The sequence below is a fragment of the Camelus ferus genome, chromosome 14 (genome assembly GCF_009834535.1).
Source record: "Camelus ferus isolate YT-003-E chromosome 14, BCGSAC_Cfer_1.0, whole genome shotgun sequence".
Lineage (NCBI taxonomy): Eukaryota > Metazoa > Chordata > Mammalia > Artiodactyla > Camelidae > Camelus > Camelus ferus.
Window position 1 is genome coordinate 23,797,574 of NC_045709.1, and position 16,801 is coordinate 23,814,374.

Here is a 16,801-nt window from a genome sequence, read left to right on the forward strand (position 1 = left end):
AAACTAGATTGATATCTAAATTCTCATTTTTCAATTAATAAAAACAACTTTAATTTGTAACAGCTAAAATTGTTTGTATATATTTTTTCATCTTAAATGCTCTGATGGTGACAAAAATTCTATAGAACTAGAGAATATATTTAATTTTTTGTGTCCAAACTTAAACAACTGTCATGGGTCTGTTCCCTGAGGCACACAGAACGTCTGCTGTTAACGGTCCATCAGGCACTGTGCCAATTCCCTTTTTGTTTTTAATGAAAGTGCAGTCGATTTACAATGTGGTGTTAGCGTCTGGCATACAGCACAGAGACTCAGTGACACATATGCATACACATACTCTTTTTCAGGTTCTTTTCCATTACAGGTGACTACAAGATACTGAATACAGTTCCCTGTGCTGTACAGTAGGACCCTGTTTATCTACTTTGTATATAGTAACGTGTACCCCGAACTCCCAATTTACGCCCCCAACTTTTCCCCCTGGCGACCGCAGTGCCGATTCCTTTATGAGCATGGTCACCGTTAGTCCTCACCACAGCCCTGAAATACAGACATTATCTCTATATCACAGATACGAAAATAGAGGATCTGAGATCACAGAGGTAGGAAACTGTAAAGTAAGAATTTGAGCCCGATTTTTGTTGCTACCAAAACCCATTGCACCAAGACTAATATTTTTCAAATCAAGGATGACACCCTTAAAGCAACAGGACAGAAAAGACACCAAAGGGCCTTGTGCATAACAAAGGCCAAGCCCGCGTCATTATCTCAGCCAGCAGTGCACAATATATTTCTCCCTGAGGGTCTGATTCAAAAACACTTCAAAGCCATTGGCTTAGACCAACAATTACAAGATATTAAAGCGGAAGATCCCTTTCTTCAGGCAGAATCTTTCAACCCCAATTTATAAAAAAGCCCCTCTGCTTGGAGTGGAGAGAAGACATGAAGCCCACCCTGCTCAGGCCCCACTGAGGACCCTCTGTCCCAGCCCCACCCCAGCAAAGCACCTGCAGGGCTCCCAGAGAATCACGTGGAAACCACCCCCCCGACTCCGTGACACACTCAGCAGACGCCGACGGAACGTCCGTGACACGCGTGGCACTATGTCTGGTGCGGGGCTCCCAGGGTGAATGAGATACCGGGGAAAGGTGTTCCAGAGATATCGGAACTCAGGGTGAGGGGCAAGGATGAATCGACCTGACCAAAAGGGAAGGGCGTTCCAGGAAGTGGGGACAGCACGTCAGTGACGTGGAAGATCAGGAGAGTCGGAAATATCGAAGACGCTGTGTCATTCCTCGTGGCGCCGTCAACACAGCAAGTGGCTAGAGACAAAAGTGTCACGCCCTCCCCGCTTCCTCAAGTGGGGCTCTGCGAAGGAAGAAGCCCCCCAGAAGAGTGCTGGCGTCACTCTGCCTCAGCTTCCCAAGGACGGGACACAGCCCTACCGTGTGAGACTCACAGGACGCCCCAGGCCCTGACCTGCGCTAATCGTCCTGCAGAATCTGCATGAGGAGGGCTGCCAACGTCTGAGAACACTCTCCTCGCCACTCAGAACACCCACCTCCTCCCCTGCCCCGCTTTTAACCTGGCTAAGCGTCAAGCCTCAGCCCAAATGACTCTCAATCTGGGAAGCCCTCCACGACACCATGACACCAAATTACATTAGCCATTAGCAACCGGGACTAAGAAATCTCACAGCGCACAATAAAACCTAACTTGCTATGTTAGTAGCAGTATAATGTTTTTATTGCTGTCTACTTAGCTAAACTGTAAACTTCTTGAAGGCAGATTTTTTTCTTCTTTCTTTTTTTTTTTAGGAGGGTAATTAGGTTTATCTATTTTTTTTTGTTTAATGGAGGTGCTGGGGATTGAACCCAGGACCTCATGCATGCTAGGCACGCACTCTACCACTTGAGCTATACCCGCCCCCGAAGGCAGATTCTTTTTTTTCTTATCCTGACCTTCCAACTGGCCTGAAGTAAACAGTAAACACTTATTTTTTTGTAGTTGTTTCCTTTCTAAGCCTGATACTAAAGCAATAAACCATAAAGGAAAAGACTGATAAATTTCATTTCATAAACTCTCACCAGTGAATAAAAAATACACCCTAGTGCCCTTCTGAGATTTAAAATATTTTAGAATTTGAAAAGCCTGACAAAACACAAAAGGTAGGAAGTGGAGTTAAGGAGTTCTGAAGTTCTAGGGCGCAGGTTGGAACTTACACGATGAGAGGAGTTACGTATTCACATATCAATGTATCTCACTTGCCTTAGTACTTAATTTATGAAATGACATGAACAGTAATAAAACTGTTAGAACTTTTAGAATGGCCTACATTAATCTTACCGTGTAACATTTGCTTGGTAAGTAGAAATCGATATTCACAATTATTTACTCACTCTTCTAGCAACAAACATTTTAATCACTGAAGTAACAATCTGAAAAGAAAACAGCCTGCCGTCAGTGACACTGAGTTCCTCTTACCAGTCATAGCCCACAGCGAAGGATGCTTCAATCACAGGCGCGATGAGCTTTGCAGCTGTCATGATGTATTTTTCTGCCGTGGCTTTCCTGTATCAAACAAACAAAAAAAGTTTTATTTAGAAATACAGTATCGAAACAGTTCGTATTTATTTTGTAAAAAGTAAGTGTAAACACTGTGGGCAGCTACACTGGCAATCTGTTCATAAATCAGGTTGAAATCCATGACTGGGAAAAGGGAGCAGCCAGCCCCACTGCCTTTGGGTCAGCAGATCTGTCTTCCGTGTCTGTCTCGTGACGCACTCTGGCAAACTGAAGAGACAGAGACCCGGAGAGACACAGGGCTGCGTGGCTGAAGCTGTGTAACCTGCACCGCTGGTGGGGTGAAAGCGTGAAAACGGCCAGTGAGGAAACTGGGAAATACCCACCTCATGTCTCTGCAGATTTGCCCCGTCTGCTCCTTCCATACAGAGTCAGAACACGTGGTCTTTGGTGACTGGCTTCTTTCACTTACCGTAATGCCTTCAAGGTTCATGAGTATTGTAGTGTATCAGTATTTCATTCCTTCTTATGGCTAAATAATATTTCACTGTATGGATAGATCATGTACTTTTTACCCATTCATCAGTTGTGGACATTCAGGTTGTTTCTGCTTTTGGGATATTACAAATAATGCTGCTAGGAACATTCGTGTGTAAGTCATTCTGCGGATGTATGCTCTAGTTTCTTTGGGTATACGTCTAGGGGAGAAATTGCTGGGGCATACGTAAGTGTATGAGGAACTTCCAGGCTGTTTTCCAAAGTGGCTGCACCATTTTATATTCCCATTATCAGCATGCAAGGTTTTAATTTGTCCGCATGCTTACCAGCACTGGCCATTATCTGTCTGATTCAGCCACACTAGTGGGTGTCAAGTGGCATCTCACTGCGGTTTCGAGGTTCATTTCCCTGGTGAGAACGGAAGCATTTTTTCCTCTGTGTACTGGCCATCTGCATATCTATTTTGAAGGAATGTCTATTCGTATCCTTTGCATATTTTGAATTGCGTTGTTAGTCTGTTTATTTTTGAGTTGGAAGAGATCTTTATACATCGTAGAAGCAGGTCCCTTCTTGGTTTGCAAATATTTTCTCCCAAGTAGTAGGTTGTCTTTTCATTTACTTGACGGTGTCCTTTGAAGAATGGAGTCTTTGATTTTGATGACGTCCAACCTACCTATGTTTTCTTTTGGTGTCATGCCGAGAAACCACTGCCTAACACAAGGTCAGTAATGTTTACCTCTACGTTTTTTCCTAAGAATTGTGTAATTCTAGTACTTACATTTACGTCTGTGATCCATTGTGAAGTAGTTTTTGCAGACGGTGTGAGGAAGACACCCAACCATTCTCTGCATGAACATAACCAGTTGTTCCAGCACCATCTGTTGGTGAGACTGTTCCTTCCCACTGAATTGTCCCAAGACTCTTACCGACTGTAAGAGTGAGCGCGCACTTCTGGATGCTCAGTCCCATCCCACTGACTTTTCTGTCTGTCTTCATGCTACTGACATGGAGTAGCACCACGCTGTCTTGACTGGTGAAGCTTTCAGGTCTGAGTCCTCCAAATTTCTCTTCTTTTCCAGTATTGTTCTGGCTATTCTGGATCCCTTATATTTTCATGTGAATTTTAGGATCAAGTTTTCACTTTCTGCAAAACACTCCCGGGATTTTGAGAGAGATTACACTGAACCCGTAATTTGGGGAGCACTGCCGTCTTAGCACTGGTAAGAGCCTACCCGTAAACATGTGATGTCTTCCCATTTCCTCCGATTTCTTCCAATAATGTTTCATAGTTTTCAGAGCGCAAGTCTTGCATTTCATTTGTTAAATTTACCCCTAATAACTGATTTTTATGCTATTGTAAATGTAGTTGCTAACTTCATTTTCAGACGGTCCCCTGGTGGTGTGTACTTCTATAGTACACTGTCGACCCCTTACACTGCATTTTCACTCTGCAGTCTGGCTGAACTCGTTTATTAGCTGTAATTTCTTGGGTTTATCCTCTTTGGGACTCATTCAGCTTCTTGTACTGCAGATTTAGCTTTCTTGCCAAAGTCGGGGGCTACCAGCTGCTCTCTCTTTGGCCCGGCCCCTGCCCCTCCCCTTCCCAGACTCCAACGACACCGCATCAGACCCTGGCAACAGCCCCAGGGGACCCAAGGCCCCGGTTGTTTCCATTGTTAGTCTACCTCCTCTCTGGATAGGGCGGGTCATTTCCATTTTCTCCTCCCTCTCGGAGTCCTTCCTCGAGCCCCATCATTCTCCTGCTGAGCCCACCCACTGTGTTTTTCATTCCAGCTGTTTTATTTTTTGGTTCTAAACTTTCTACTTGGTTTTCCTTTATATCTCTTCTTTGTTGAGGCTTTCTGTTTTTTCATCTGTTTCAGGCAGGTTCATAATTGCTTGCTGAAGCATTTTTCTCATGGTGGCTTTAAAATTTGTCAGGTAATTCTAATATCTGTCATCTCAGTATTGGCATCTACTGATTGTCTTTTCCACTGTTTGAGGCCTTCCTGGTTCTCGGTATAATGAGTGGTTCTTGATCAAAACTTGGGCATTTCTGCATTATAGGACTGAATTTTATTTAAATCTGTTTTAGCTGGCTTTCTTGACACCACACCAGCAGGGAAAGAAGAGACACCACCTCATTACTTGCCAGATAGAGGAAGAAGTCCAGGTCCCCCATACAGCACTCTCTGACAGCCGAGGTGGGACAAGGTCCTTGTTTTGCTGGGTGGGATGGCCGTTCCTGCTTCCCCTGTGTCCCTGCTGACGCCATCGGGGTGGCCTTGTCCCGAGTCCTGACTCCCCGCTAGCCCCCTACCGCCACCCCAGGAGGGGCACAGGAGGCCCTGCTACTGCAGGGCTGCCCGCTGGCTCCCGGGGTCACAGGCAGTGGGGCTCGTAGGGGCCTGGCTCCCTGCCTGGACTTGGGGTGCCACGTGTCTCCTTGCAGCCTTCTGAGGGTGGAAGTCTAGGATCCCACTTGGCTTTTACTGGCGTGGGGGGCCCACGGGGTTTTTTTCTGTGGCATTTTTCTGAAAGTTTTCTGTCTTGCTAACCTACCCCTTACCTTGTCCTCTGGCAAAAGAAAGCAGGCTTTTCTCAGTCTTTGAAAAATAAGTGCCCCTGGCATTTTCTGAGTGCCAGCTTCTTCAACCCCAAGTTTGGGAGATGTGAGGGGCTCACTGCCGTTCCCAGGCCCCTCTCTGATCTCCCCTCGTCCCCACCTCTCTTCTTATTTTGTTTTACATGCAACTTACAGGGATTTTATTTGCACTTAGTGGGGAGAACATGGAAAAGTATAGCTACCCCATCTTCCCAGAAGCATTAGTTTAATTTTTACTGTTAAACTAATTCCTAAAGATTAGGGGCTCTTCCCATACAATGGAATATTATTCATCCTTAAAAAGGAAGGAAATTCTGTCACATGCTACAGGATGGATGGACCCTGAGCACATTAGGCTGAGCCAACAGGCCAGTCACAGAAAGACAAATACCAGATTGCACTTACACGAGGCACCTGGAGCAATCAGACCCACAGAGCCGGAGAGCAGGGGCTGGGGGGGACCACAGAGCTGCCGTCAGAGCACAAAGAGCTCTGGAGGCTTGTTACAAGTCGACGCAAAGGCACTTACCACTACCTTTGAAATGAATTATGCATCACGGTTAAGATGGCAAATTTTATGTTATGTGTATTTTACCACAATTAAAAAAAAACCTAAGGGCCCTCTTCATGTGATGCAACTTCTAACAAACCTGCCGCATATTCAGTAAATACCAGAACTTTCGAGACGTGCCTCACAGAGACTAGCCTCCTCACTGGAGGGAGGAAGCAACAGAATAAATAGAATGTTGTCTTTAGAAGTTGAAATCTAGCTGGGAGACAGGAAAAAAATATATAAAGACATAATTTTTTAAACAAAGGCAATATGAACAAAGTTCCAATATTACACCAGATGCAGAAGGAAAGCAAATTACAGAGAAACAGTAACTGAATAAAAATAATTGGGATTAGCATGAGGACTGAGATTATTTTGAAGGATAAAAAAACATCTGGTCAACTGTAATACTGGTGAAACAGCAGCACTATTCAAGAAATATACTGAAATACATAACAAGTTCTGAAAGAAACAGAGAGTGCACTCAACTCTCATATGAAGATTAAAACTACATCAATTAAGTTTCAATTATTAAGTGCCTAAAATATTACCTTTCACGTTCCATTTGCCTTAGATGATCATTTTTTATGGCTTCGATCACTAAATTCGTATGTGGGTCATCCTGGGGAAAAAAAGTGAGTGATTCAGAAGTAAACACTGGGAACCAGATTTCTAACCAACCCTAACACCAGCTAGCTGTATAAAGTGGAGAGCACGTTAATCTTTCTCAATTACTTTCCCTGATTAAAGCAGAATTCTTTCTTGCTTCTGGTTACCTATCACATCCTCCACTGAACTAACACAGATTCTAGCAGCTGACAGAAGGCCAGGCTGGGGAGAAGGGAACCAGGCACAGCGGCCGCGCCTGCCAGCATCGACGTGCGCAGGTTCCAAACGCAGACACCAGCGCTCAGCGCTCGCCGTCACCAGCCTGGCCCGCACCTCTATTCCTGCGGACACACAGAGGGCTTTTTTCACAGCACCTACTGCTTTTCTCAGCATGAACGCTATACATAATAGTCACCATTTACCCAGCACTTACTACGCTGCAGATACTATTTTAAGCATTTCACACACATTGCCCCATTTAATCCTCGCAACCCTGTGCGGCAGGGCAGCATAATCGGTGCCACTTCAAGCGTGAAGGAGCAAGCGAGGCCCCAGGGGAACGAGCCGTGCGTGGAGGCGTGAGCACCCGTGTGCGGCACCCTCACAATCTTAGGACAAGCTACCAAGTCCAGTTTGTGAGACTGACTTGATTGTACTGCTGCGACCCACAACACAGGCATGTCACGTGGTCTGACTTCACACAAAAGAACACAGAAGTTCACCAATAATTTACGGGTAAAAACCTGGGAGGTGTTTAAAAAGCATTAAGAAAAATAATCTCATTGCCCAGAAAATACGGTTTTATTTTGGTGTATCTCCTTCCAGTCTATGTGTTTTTCTCACCTGCTTGTCACCTAACACTATGTACTATTTCCTCAAGTCTTTCAAAATACGACTTAAGTGTTTGTATTATGGTCCATTCTATGAATAAGGACAAGTGATTACTTTATTCCATTCCTGGTATATTTAGCACACATGGTGTCAGTCCAACAACGACTGAAGAAACAGAAAAGGCTCCGAGGGCTCCCCGGTCAGGATGTCACTCCTACAGAGCGACAACTATGACTCTCCTTTTTGTTTTTTGACTCTATGACTCTCCTCCTTTTTGTTTTTTGACTGAAACTGTGCTGTCTGTTTTAACCATAATCTCTAGCCCTATTTCAATAGTCCTGTTTTCCTCACTTAAATAACAAATGAAACAATAAACAAATGAAATAACAACCTAATTTAAATAACAAATGAAAATGACAAAGCACATTCATATAGGGCTGGGAGAAACCTAGAAAGTCAGCCATTCCACCTTCTTCTCATTTCTGGAAAGAGAGAGGCAAGGGTAATCAGCAGCTGGCTACGTAACAGTCTTTGTACTCACGCTTGGTGAAATATACTTATCATCTTCATCAATTTCTAGTGGAACAGCAATCAATCTCTGGAATGCCTTCTTCATTTTTTCTCTATCTCCAACAGCAAAGTAACTAAGGATTAGGTTGAAGCCTGCCTTCAGACTCGGTGCCATACTCATTATGTGCTCAAATGAATTAATGGCATCTGAATACTGCCCAGTTTTGATAAACGTAACTCCAATGTTCTGCATAATTTTAATCCTAAAGAAAAATAAACACGGATCAGCTTTAAAAGCCTAAACTCACTAGTATGGCAGTCAAGATATTCCACAAAAATTTCCTTCTTTTCTTTTCCACTTCTTTTTTGTTTTGTTAAAGCTTTACTGGGGTTTAATTTACATATAATAAAATTCACTTGTTTTAAGTATATGATTCAGTAACTACTGCCATATTATCACAGTCGTGAAACCATAACCACATTCTTACCTTCAGTCATTCCCGTCGGCCTAGAGAGAAAACCTGTGCCCATTAGCAGTCACTCCTCACCTTCACCTCTAGCCGCTGGCAATCACCAACTTACTTTCTGTCTCCCTGGATCTGCCTCCTCTAGACACTGCATATAAATGGAGTCATACAGTACCTGATACTCTGTGTCTGGCTTCACCCATTAGCACACCCTTTGGGGTTCCTCCATACTACAGCATGTATCAGCACTCATTCCTTTTTCATTGCTGAATAGTCTTCTGTCATATGGCTACACCACATTTCATTTGTCCATTGTCTGCCTCCTTGATTGGATTGTTTCCACTTTTTGGGTATTATGAATAATGCTGCTATAAACACTCATGTACAATCCTTTGTGAAAATGCATGTTTTCATTTCCCTTGGTATATACCTAGGAGTGGAATTGGCCATGTGGTAAATCTGTGTTAAATTTTTTAAAAAACAGCCTAATTATTTTCCAGAGTGTTCCATCTTACATCCTCAGTGCATGAGGTCTCCATTTAACTTCTCTGTATAGTCCTCAATACTACTGTTTATCTTTTGATTGCAGCCATTCTAACGAATGTGAACCTTATTTCTAAACACTCCTCGGTGTAACTCCAATTCAACTGCACTTTTTAATTCCTAATTCTCTGATCAGATCGTGCACATTGGTATTTCCCTGCCTCTTCTCTCAGTGCCCTTTTGTCTGGATGTTCCCTTCTCTTGTCTTCACTCTAGTAACCTGTCTCAAGCACACCTCCTTCATAAAGCCTTTCTTCTTCTCAACCATCGCTCCCTCAACTTGAATGCTGCAGCACCACTTGATTACTGACTGCTAAGCACTTAACATATACTATATAATATTACTATGTTTTCTAAAATGCTCGAATTCTTGGCCTCACCTGGGTTAAAAGCACCTCGAGGGCACTGTGCTCTATAAGCCAGATTCTTGCTAATGACAATGAGATATCACACATAATTCCAAACCAAATGATCACAAAAGGTGGCATTTACAAAGACATTAACTTTCACAGAGGAACTGTGCTCTGCCCAGGAGAAACTATGACCAGGAAATATCCTGGAATAGTGTTTCCCACAGTTATTACCAGACCATAAGGTAATTTACTGTTTCTGCTCTTGAAATAATGTAAGAACAAAAATATCCCAGCATCCCTCTCTCTTTCCCCTCTTCTAAGATTCAAAGGTAACCCTCTATTTCCTTCTCAAGCTACATTACGAATGAAAGGAGGTCTTAATGTCTAGCCTTGCACTCTGGAGTCTGTGTTGCTGGAAAGAACGGCTGTCTGGTCTGATGCTGGCCAGAAGCTGCATTACGGTGCTAGCGGCCTGCAGGGCTGGCCCCTGTGCAGGCCCATTAGCCTAGATTCATTCCAGCTGACCACATACTACGTCTTTAACCTTTCACTTTCCATCCTGCAAATGTGTGTGAGTCACAAGGGGACATACCAAAATACTACAGATACAACGTGAGTCTAACACTTCTCAGGTGCAGACACTTCAAAGCATGCAACCTACTGACAAGGTCAGAAAAGTGACATTGTTTCTGGAGAACAACACTTAAATTTTACAAACTTACCTCATTTCTTTATGGACACTTGGAATTTGATCTAAGGCCATTCGGTAGAATTTAATGGCTTTGGAATAATTTCTTTGCTTTAGGTAAATATTTCCCATATTCACTTTTAACCGTCCTAGTTAAAAAAAATGTAATGAATATATAATATCCTACTTTTTCCACTTCTATATTTTAAATGACCTTAATTCATGTTTTTTGAATTTTTCACGTTACGAAGCTTCAGACACTACCTAAAATTCTCACATTAAAACAGTTACACTATTTTCATGTCTGCACACTAATCTTCTGCAAGGAAATGGAACTTGAGACCGATGGCTTCTGGAAATGTGGATAGGAAACAATGGGGTTACATTGTAAAACTGGAGTTGTGTTCTTATAAAAAAAAATGGGACTTAAAAAAATAAGACATTTAAAAATCAGACCTTTTTTGGACATTATTTTTGCCCTTTTATTCCAGCATCTCCCAGAGCTTCCATATGCACAGTTTATCCCTTTTCTTTCACATCTTCTACAGTAAGCATTTATGAATTGATGGGAAAGTGTTTCTAAAAAACTTGAGACTCAGCTTAAATGTAATGTCCACTCAGAAAACTTCTCTAGACTTTCCAGCTTGTACTCAGCTAATCCTCGTATCTTCTCGTCAAGACTTGCGGGGATCTTTGCTATCAAGCACTCAGCTCTCCACAACCCTGCGTACCCCTGCCTCTCCAGGGCCCACCCAGGGCCCGGGATGAAGATCCTGCAGTTCAGGAAGTGCGCACGCAGAATAAGAAGAGCACACCCACCTGGTTTAAACTGTGTGATTTAATATTTTAATGAGATTAAAGAAAATGTATTCTGATAAACTTCCAATACTGAGACCAAAAAATTACACAATATAAGTACTAAATATAAACGACAGTCTCTCAGGGACAAATTATGTGAGGGAAAGCATGACCCGGGGTTGCCATGGCTCACTCTACTTGTGGTACAGGTTGTATTCTTCACTCACTACTAGGCAACACATCTTATCAATTGTATTTCTTCATTTGCTTTGTGTGGATTTTCACATAATTAGCATCTTTAAGCAGGACACCTCTATCACAAATACAGATCATTCCATTCTAAGAGAGCATGAAGTGAAGGCATGTAAACTAATACTATGAAAGACATACACTTCCTGGAAACACTGACTGTACACACCTACCTGCGTTGCTAAACATTTTATTTTTCACTATAACTTGATAGGTGTTTAGTGCTTCAGCATACATTTCATTAGCTGAATACTGACTGGCCAAGTTGAAAAGAACCTACAGGAAACATATTGCAAAAAGACACATCGTGATCATTTTAGTCCCCCTTTGCCTACAATCTTTCCGCAGATTACAACACTGTAACAAAGTTAGCTGCCTGCATCAAGGTACCCAACCTGTCAGGAAATGAGTTACACAGACCACGTCTTGCATTCCGAGATGAACGAGAACATCAAGATAGGTGGGGCTGTCCTCTAAATTTCACCTTAATTTCCTATGTGTTCTAATGAATGGATTTGCTCTCTATGAATCTCAGGAAGACCCACAAAGAAGAAATATGTCTTGTTAACACTATTGGTAATAGAAGGAGTAAGGAAAAGAGTCAGCCAAATTCTCCTCATAAATACAGACATCACGTGGAAGCATCTTAAACCTTAATTTGTATTGTATTCTTCTACATGCAAAACTATAATTTAAATCACTAAGTTATGGTAAATTGTGTTCCTAGAGGGAAAAAATAATCATTATAAATTATTCCCAGATCTAAAGATTCCATGGAATTAAAAAACATTAGCTATAAATAGTAAACACCCCAAAATTCTTATTTGAAATTCCAACGTCCTTTTTTCCACATTTAGCATATGAAGACTTTTCCCACTGAAAATACAGCCTTTTAATCAGCAGCATAAATATCAAGTTAGTGTCTTTCCAGAATTAAGTGAATTTTGCTAGAAATTAGCTTTTCCCCTACTCTCCTCACAGAGCATAGCCTCATTTGCCTCATCTGAAGTTCTCAACAACCGCAGACAACAGATGCGTCTCACTATTTGTGGAAGTTTGTGTGGTGACAGATGTTAACTGGACTTACTGTGGTGATCGTTTCACAATATATACAAACATCAAGTCACTATGCTGTGCATCTGAAACTACAGAAGACTGTATCTCAGCTACACCTCGGGGGAAAGAGAAAAGAATCTCCTTAAAGTGACCACACTGAATATAGCCCAAATATTAGAGATCTTCAAGAGTCACTGGATGGTGGGTTTGCAAGTACTTACTTCATTATTAAAAATGAAGTTACCCAACTAAATAAAAAAAAAAATCATTGCCCAAACCAAAGATGAGAGTGGTCTCATAAACTAAAGATTATCATTAACCTAATTCTGGGCATCTTAAGCCCAATAAGACTTGAAGAACAAAAGAAAATAAGAAAACAAAAAAGACTTCCAGAACCTACAAATTCTAGGCAAAGTAATTTTACTCCACAGGCACTTCGCACTTACTGAGTAAGTTAAGTCCAAATTGATGTTTTCTGGGGATGTAATTTGCTCTCGTTGTCTCACCAGGACTCTCTCTTTTCTGCCGGCATCTTTTGCCTTCTCTAAGGCCTGAAATGAAGTTTACACTTCGTAAACCCTTCGAGCGCTCACACAGCACATGATGTGACTGACGCAGGGTCTGCAGGAAGCCAGGTACTCTGGCCACAAACCTCCCTCGTACCTGTTTAACCTGAAGCTCTCCTGCCCTCGGGAGAGATCGGTGTTTCCCGGGAACGGGGAAGCACCGGGGTGGCACGTGGAGCCCACCTGCTCTGCACCAGGTCTCCCCGCCGCCCGCCTCCCACCACCTTCAAGTGTGACAGCGTCTATCTACTTCTTTTTTCCTCCCAACTCCTGAATCTCTGGTGTTTTAACTCAATCTCATGAGCTGGGAATTTAGGTGGGTCTGTATGGTTTCTGGAACACTCAAAATATGGACAAGTCAAAGGATAACTGCTATCCAACCAAAAGAGACCCTTAGTTTGGCTCACATCTCACTCAGGATACCAAGAACCTTTCACTGATTTCCGCTGAGAGACTAACCACAGACAGATTAATTCAATATGGGATTTTTATTTTAGAGCTAGATAAGAAAGCACATGTTCTATGAACAATAAAGGTAGCTTTTTATACTGTGTATTTCTTTTTAATGGTATTCATTAATCTGATAGCTAAGTCATAGAAATTATATTTATGTGGTATGATGATCAAAGTAACAGGAACAAAGAAAATTAAAAGAAATGATTTAATTAAAAAAAAAAAAAAAAAAAAAAAAGGAGCAGAGCTGGATTCCCAAAAAGTAAACCATGATTTTGCAGTTTACTCAGGAGGAGATATTTTAGGGTAGTGAGGCTTAAATAAGAAACCAGCCCTTAGTACCGTGTGTGGATTGTGGTAGCTGTGCCTTTAACAAGCTACAAGTCCAAACCAACAGGTCACCGGGCTGCAAAATTCAGTCAACTGATACATTAGAATTTTTTCTCTCTCTTGAAATGACCAATGTGAAAAAATTACAAGATCAGCCAACTGTTTTGACATCAGAACTTATGAAGTAGAGCTGCAATTGCAGGTTCTCAAATAATTGCTTCAGTGAAAGGCCAGTCCACAGCAAAATGAAAATGTTTACCCCACGTGTGCCTGTGCGGCTGCACACGCCTACACTTCAGGCTCTTGAAGCTTATCAGGCCATGAACTTACCAACTTCAAGTCTCCACAACTGTTAGCAACACAGCTTTCTTCCACCAACTCATTTACTTTCTTCTCTAATTGTCTGATCTTTTCTTCTGGGCTGTTAAAGAAAAAAGCAAGTATACTTTGAACCATTCAACCACTAATAATATTACAAAAGTTAACTTACTTTTAACATTGTCCATTATGTGCTCATAAATGTTAAGAATAGGTCATAAATAAGACAAATATATAAATGTCATTGAAGAGTAAATGTACCACTATTTTTAATAACTACACCATGTAATTATTCATAATGATAGTGAAAATGGCTGACACTTACTTAGCATAAGTGTAATTTAATGCTGAGCTAAACACTACTCTAATTATGTCTTTTAATCCTCATAAAACTCCTGGTAGAATTACTATCTTTACCTCACTTTACTGATAGGAAAATAGGTTGAGAAAGTTAAGTATTGCATCTGAGATCATACAGCTAGTAAGTTATAAAGTTACAGAGCCAGGATTTAAACCCAAATAAGGTAACTCTAGGACCCATGCTATTACGTTACCATCCCCAAAAGAAAGCCAATCCTACAGCAAAAGAAAACTTTACCTATGGTTAGAAAATGAAGCTCTCATGAAAGAGAAAAATTATTATTATTTACTACCAAATAGATACCACAGAGATTTCTAACAAGGTGAAGTTTAAAAACCCTAACTCCATTAGCAGAAAATGTATCTCCAGTTCAGTCACATTTCAAAAATGTCATCAGCATTGTTTTGCTACCACTTTCTTTCAACAAAACACCACAACACTATGAATGTACATTACTACCTAAATAAAAGTTTACTATAAATATATCAGAATACACTGTCATTCTCTATAAACAGACTTTTTTAAAGAATACAGAAATAAATTAAATGGTATAACTTTCTCTATAAAATCATATTCTTCACTAAAACCTGGTATTAAGACAAATTTTATTAGTTTATAGAGACCTGCAAAATTCTAACTGAGCAAATGAACACAATAAATGGTGACTTTCCAAAGGTTACAACAAAGTATGGAATTCTGTTTTCTAGTTGTCTGAAACACTCTAACAAATATCTTTAAATACTGCTCACAAATTATTATCAAACCTAAACCATCAGTATAAAATTTTAAAGCTAAACGCCTTTCAGAGAGCCTTACGAAGACACTGTCCCGTCCCTATCAGGTGCCAGGAGGATGAACTCTGCAGACACGCTGGACACCCGCTCACACAGGAGCCTCCCCCACCTGCCTCCTCCCACACAGGGCCTCAGCTGTCCTGCCAAACGTGCGGCTCAGTCCCACGTGGGATGAATTTCTGACCAGCGAGAAATAAAGATGTGTCTGCTTGGAGTAGAGGCTCCTGGAAAGATCAGTGGTTTGTTTTTTTTTTAATTTTTGTTTTGTCTTGCTTTACTTTTTATTTAGGTGTAATTGATGAGGTATATTTGACATAGCTGATGAGGTACATTTGGGGTAAGTTTCAGGTGTACAACATAATGATTCACAATTTTTAAAGGTCATATTCTAAGATATTGGCTATATTCAAGCATTATGCTGTACACCAGAAATTGACACATTATATACTGACTATACTTCAATAAAAAATACATATATACAAAAAAACAGGAGATTAAGAGGTACAAACTACTAGGTATAAAATAAGAAAGATCTGTGCTTCGTAAGGGTCCCTAAGACTCTAGTTTTCAATCAACTACAGGAAGCTTCTGAACCCCCGTGGCTCCCTGGTCCGCGTCAGGGCGGGCAGGCTCCTGAGGAAAGCCAAGAGGATCAAAGCGGAGCCGGGCCAGCAACGCTGCCGCCGCGCAGGCCATTAGCCACCCGCCCGGCCCCCAGCTCTGGGAGATGGCAAGTGCTCTTGTATGTAGGTTTTTCTGAAGGTTCCTGTCGTCAGCAGCTGGAAGGATCCTAAACAACATCATATTTAGATAAAATAACATACACTTATTAGCAAACTTGCTGTCATTAGGGTACAAAGTAAACTGATTTTCTATAGAGGCTCCTCATCAGTCAAAAAGGGAAATTACGTAAATCACACAGCAGCCTAAATCCTGAGTTTAAGAATTACAATTTAAAAGCACCTATCACACAGACGCAAAAGAGAGCAGGAGCCCTGGACACAGACAGCCTGGGCTCCAATCTCAGTCCCGCCCATTGTCAGGTAGCCTGGTCAAGCTCCGCGCTCGAGCTGACAGTCCGAGAGCTTGGTCTTCAGGGAAGGCGGTCCATGGCCTACGCACTGAGCACCCGTCAGTGCTGCTACGTGGGAAATGTCCAAACTGGCAGTGCTCAGACCCCAGGAAGTGCTCACAGCTGAGTTACACTGTAGCTTTTTGGCTAATCTCCTGCCACTGGCACAAAACCGTTAATTCTATAAAAAATTAAATGTCTCAATATCGATATAACTAACTTACACGTTCTCAGTTTTCTTCTTTGCAACATCCTTTTAAGATAACAATCTCTTGGGGGGAGGGTATACTGGTAGAGTGTATACCTAGCATTCATGAGGTCCTGGGTTCAAACCCCAGTACCACCATTAAAAATAAGTAAATAAATCTAATTACCTCGCCCGTCTCCCTGGCACCCAAAAAAGGCCACCTAAAATAAGAATCTTTTATTACATTTACAACCCCATTTGGCCTTCACGAGAATCAACAGTGATACCCATAAAAATGAGACACAGCTTCAAGTCAGTAATGTTACAATAAAACAGCACAGGATACACACGGCTGTTCTCCTTAGACTTGATTCTTCTGCTGGTTCCAAGAACCAGCGATGATGTCTTGATTACTATTCTGCTGACACAAACTTTTA

At 41.7% G+C, this 16,801-nt stretch overlaps 1 protein-coding gene across 5 annotated transcripts in view; it reads right to left on the reverse strand.

The window, feature by feature from the left end:
- Nucleotides 1-16,801, reverse strand: part of IFT88 (intraflagellar transport 88) — a 57,316-nt gene that overhangs the window by 27,191 nt on the left and 13,324 nt on the right. For all 5 annotated transcript variants that reach the window (XM_032496502.1, XM_032496498.1, XM_032496497.1 and 2 more), the window contains 7 exons: nt 13,963-14,053; nt 12,730-12,834; nt 11,401-11,503; nt 10,215-10,329; nt 8,161-8,392; nt 6,731-6,801; nt 2,485-2,571 (listed from right to left, as the gene is read on the reverse strand). In XM_032496502.1, coding sequence (XP_032352393.1) covers nt 2,485-2,571; nt 6,731-6,801; nt 8,161-8,392; nt 10,215-10,329; nt 11,401-11,503; nt 12,730-12,834; nt 13,963-14,053 — 804 coding nt within the window. The remainder of the gene's footprint in view (nt 1-2,484; nt 2,572-6,730; nt 6,802-8,160; nt 8,393-10,214; nt 10,330-11,400; nt 11,504-12,729; nt 12,835-13,962; nt 14,054-16,801) is intronic.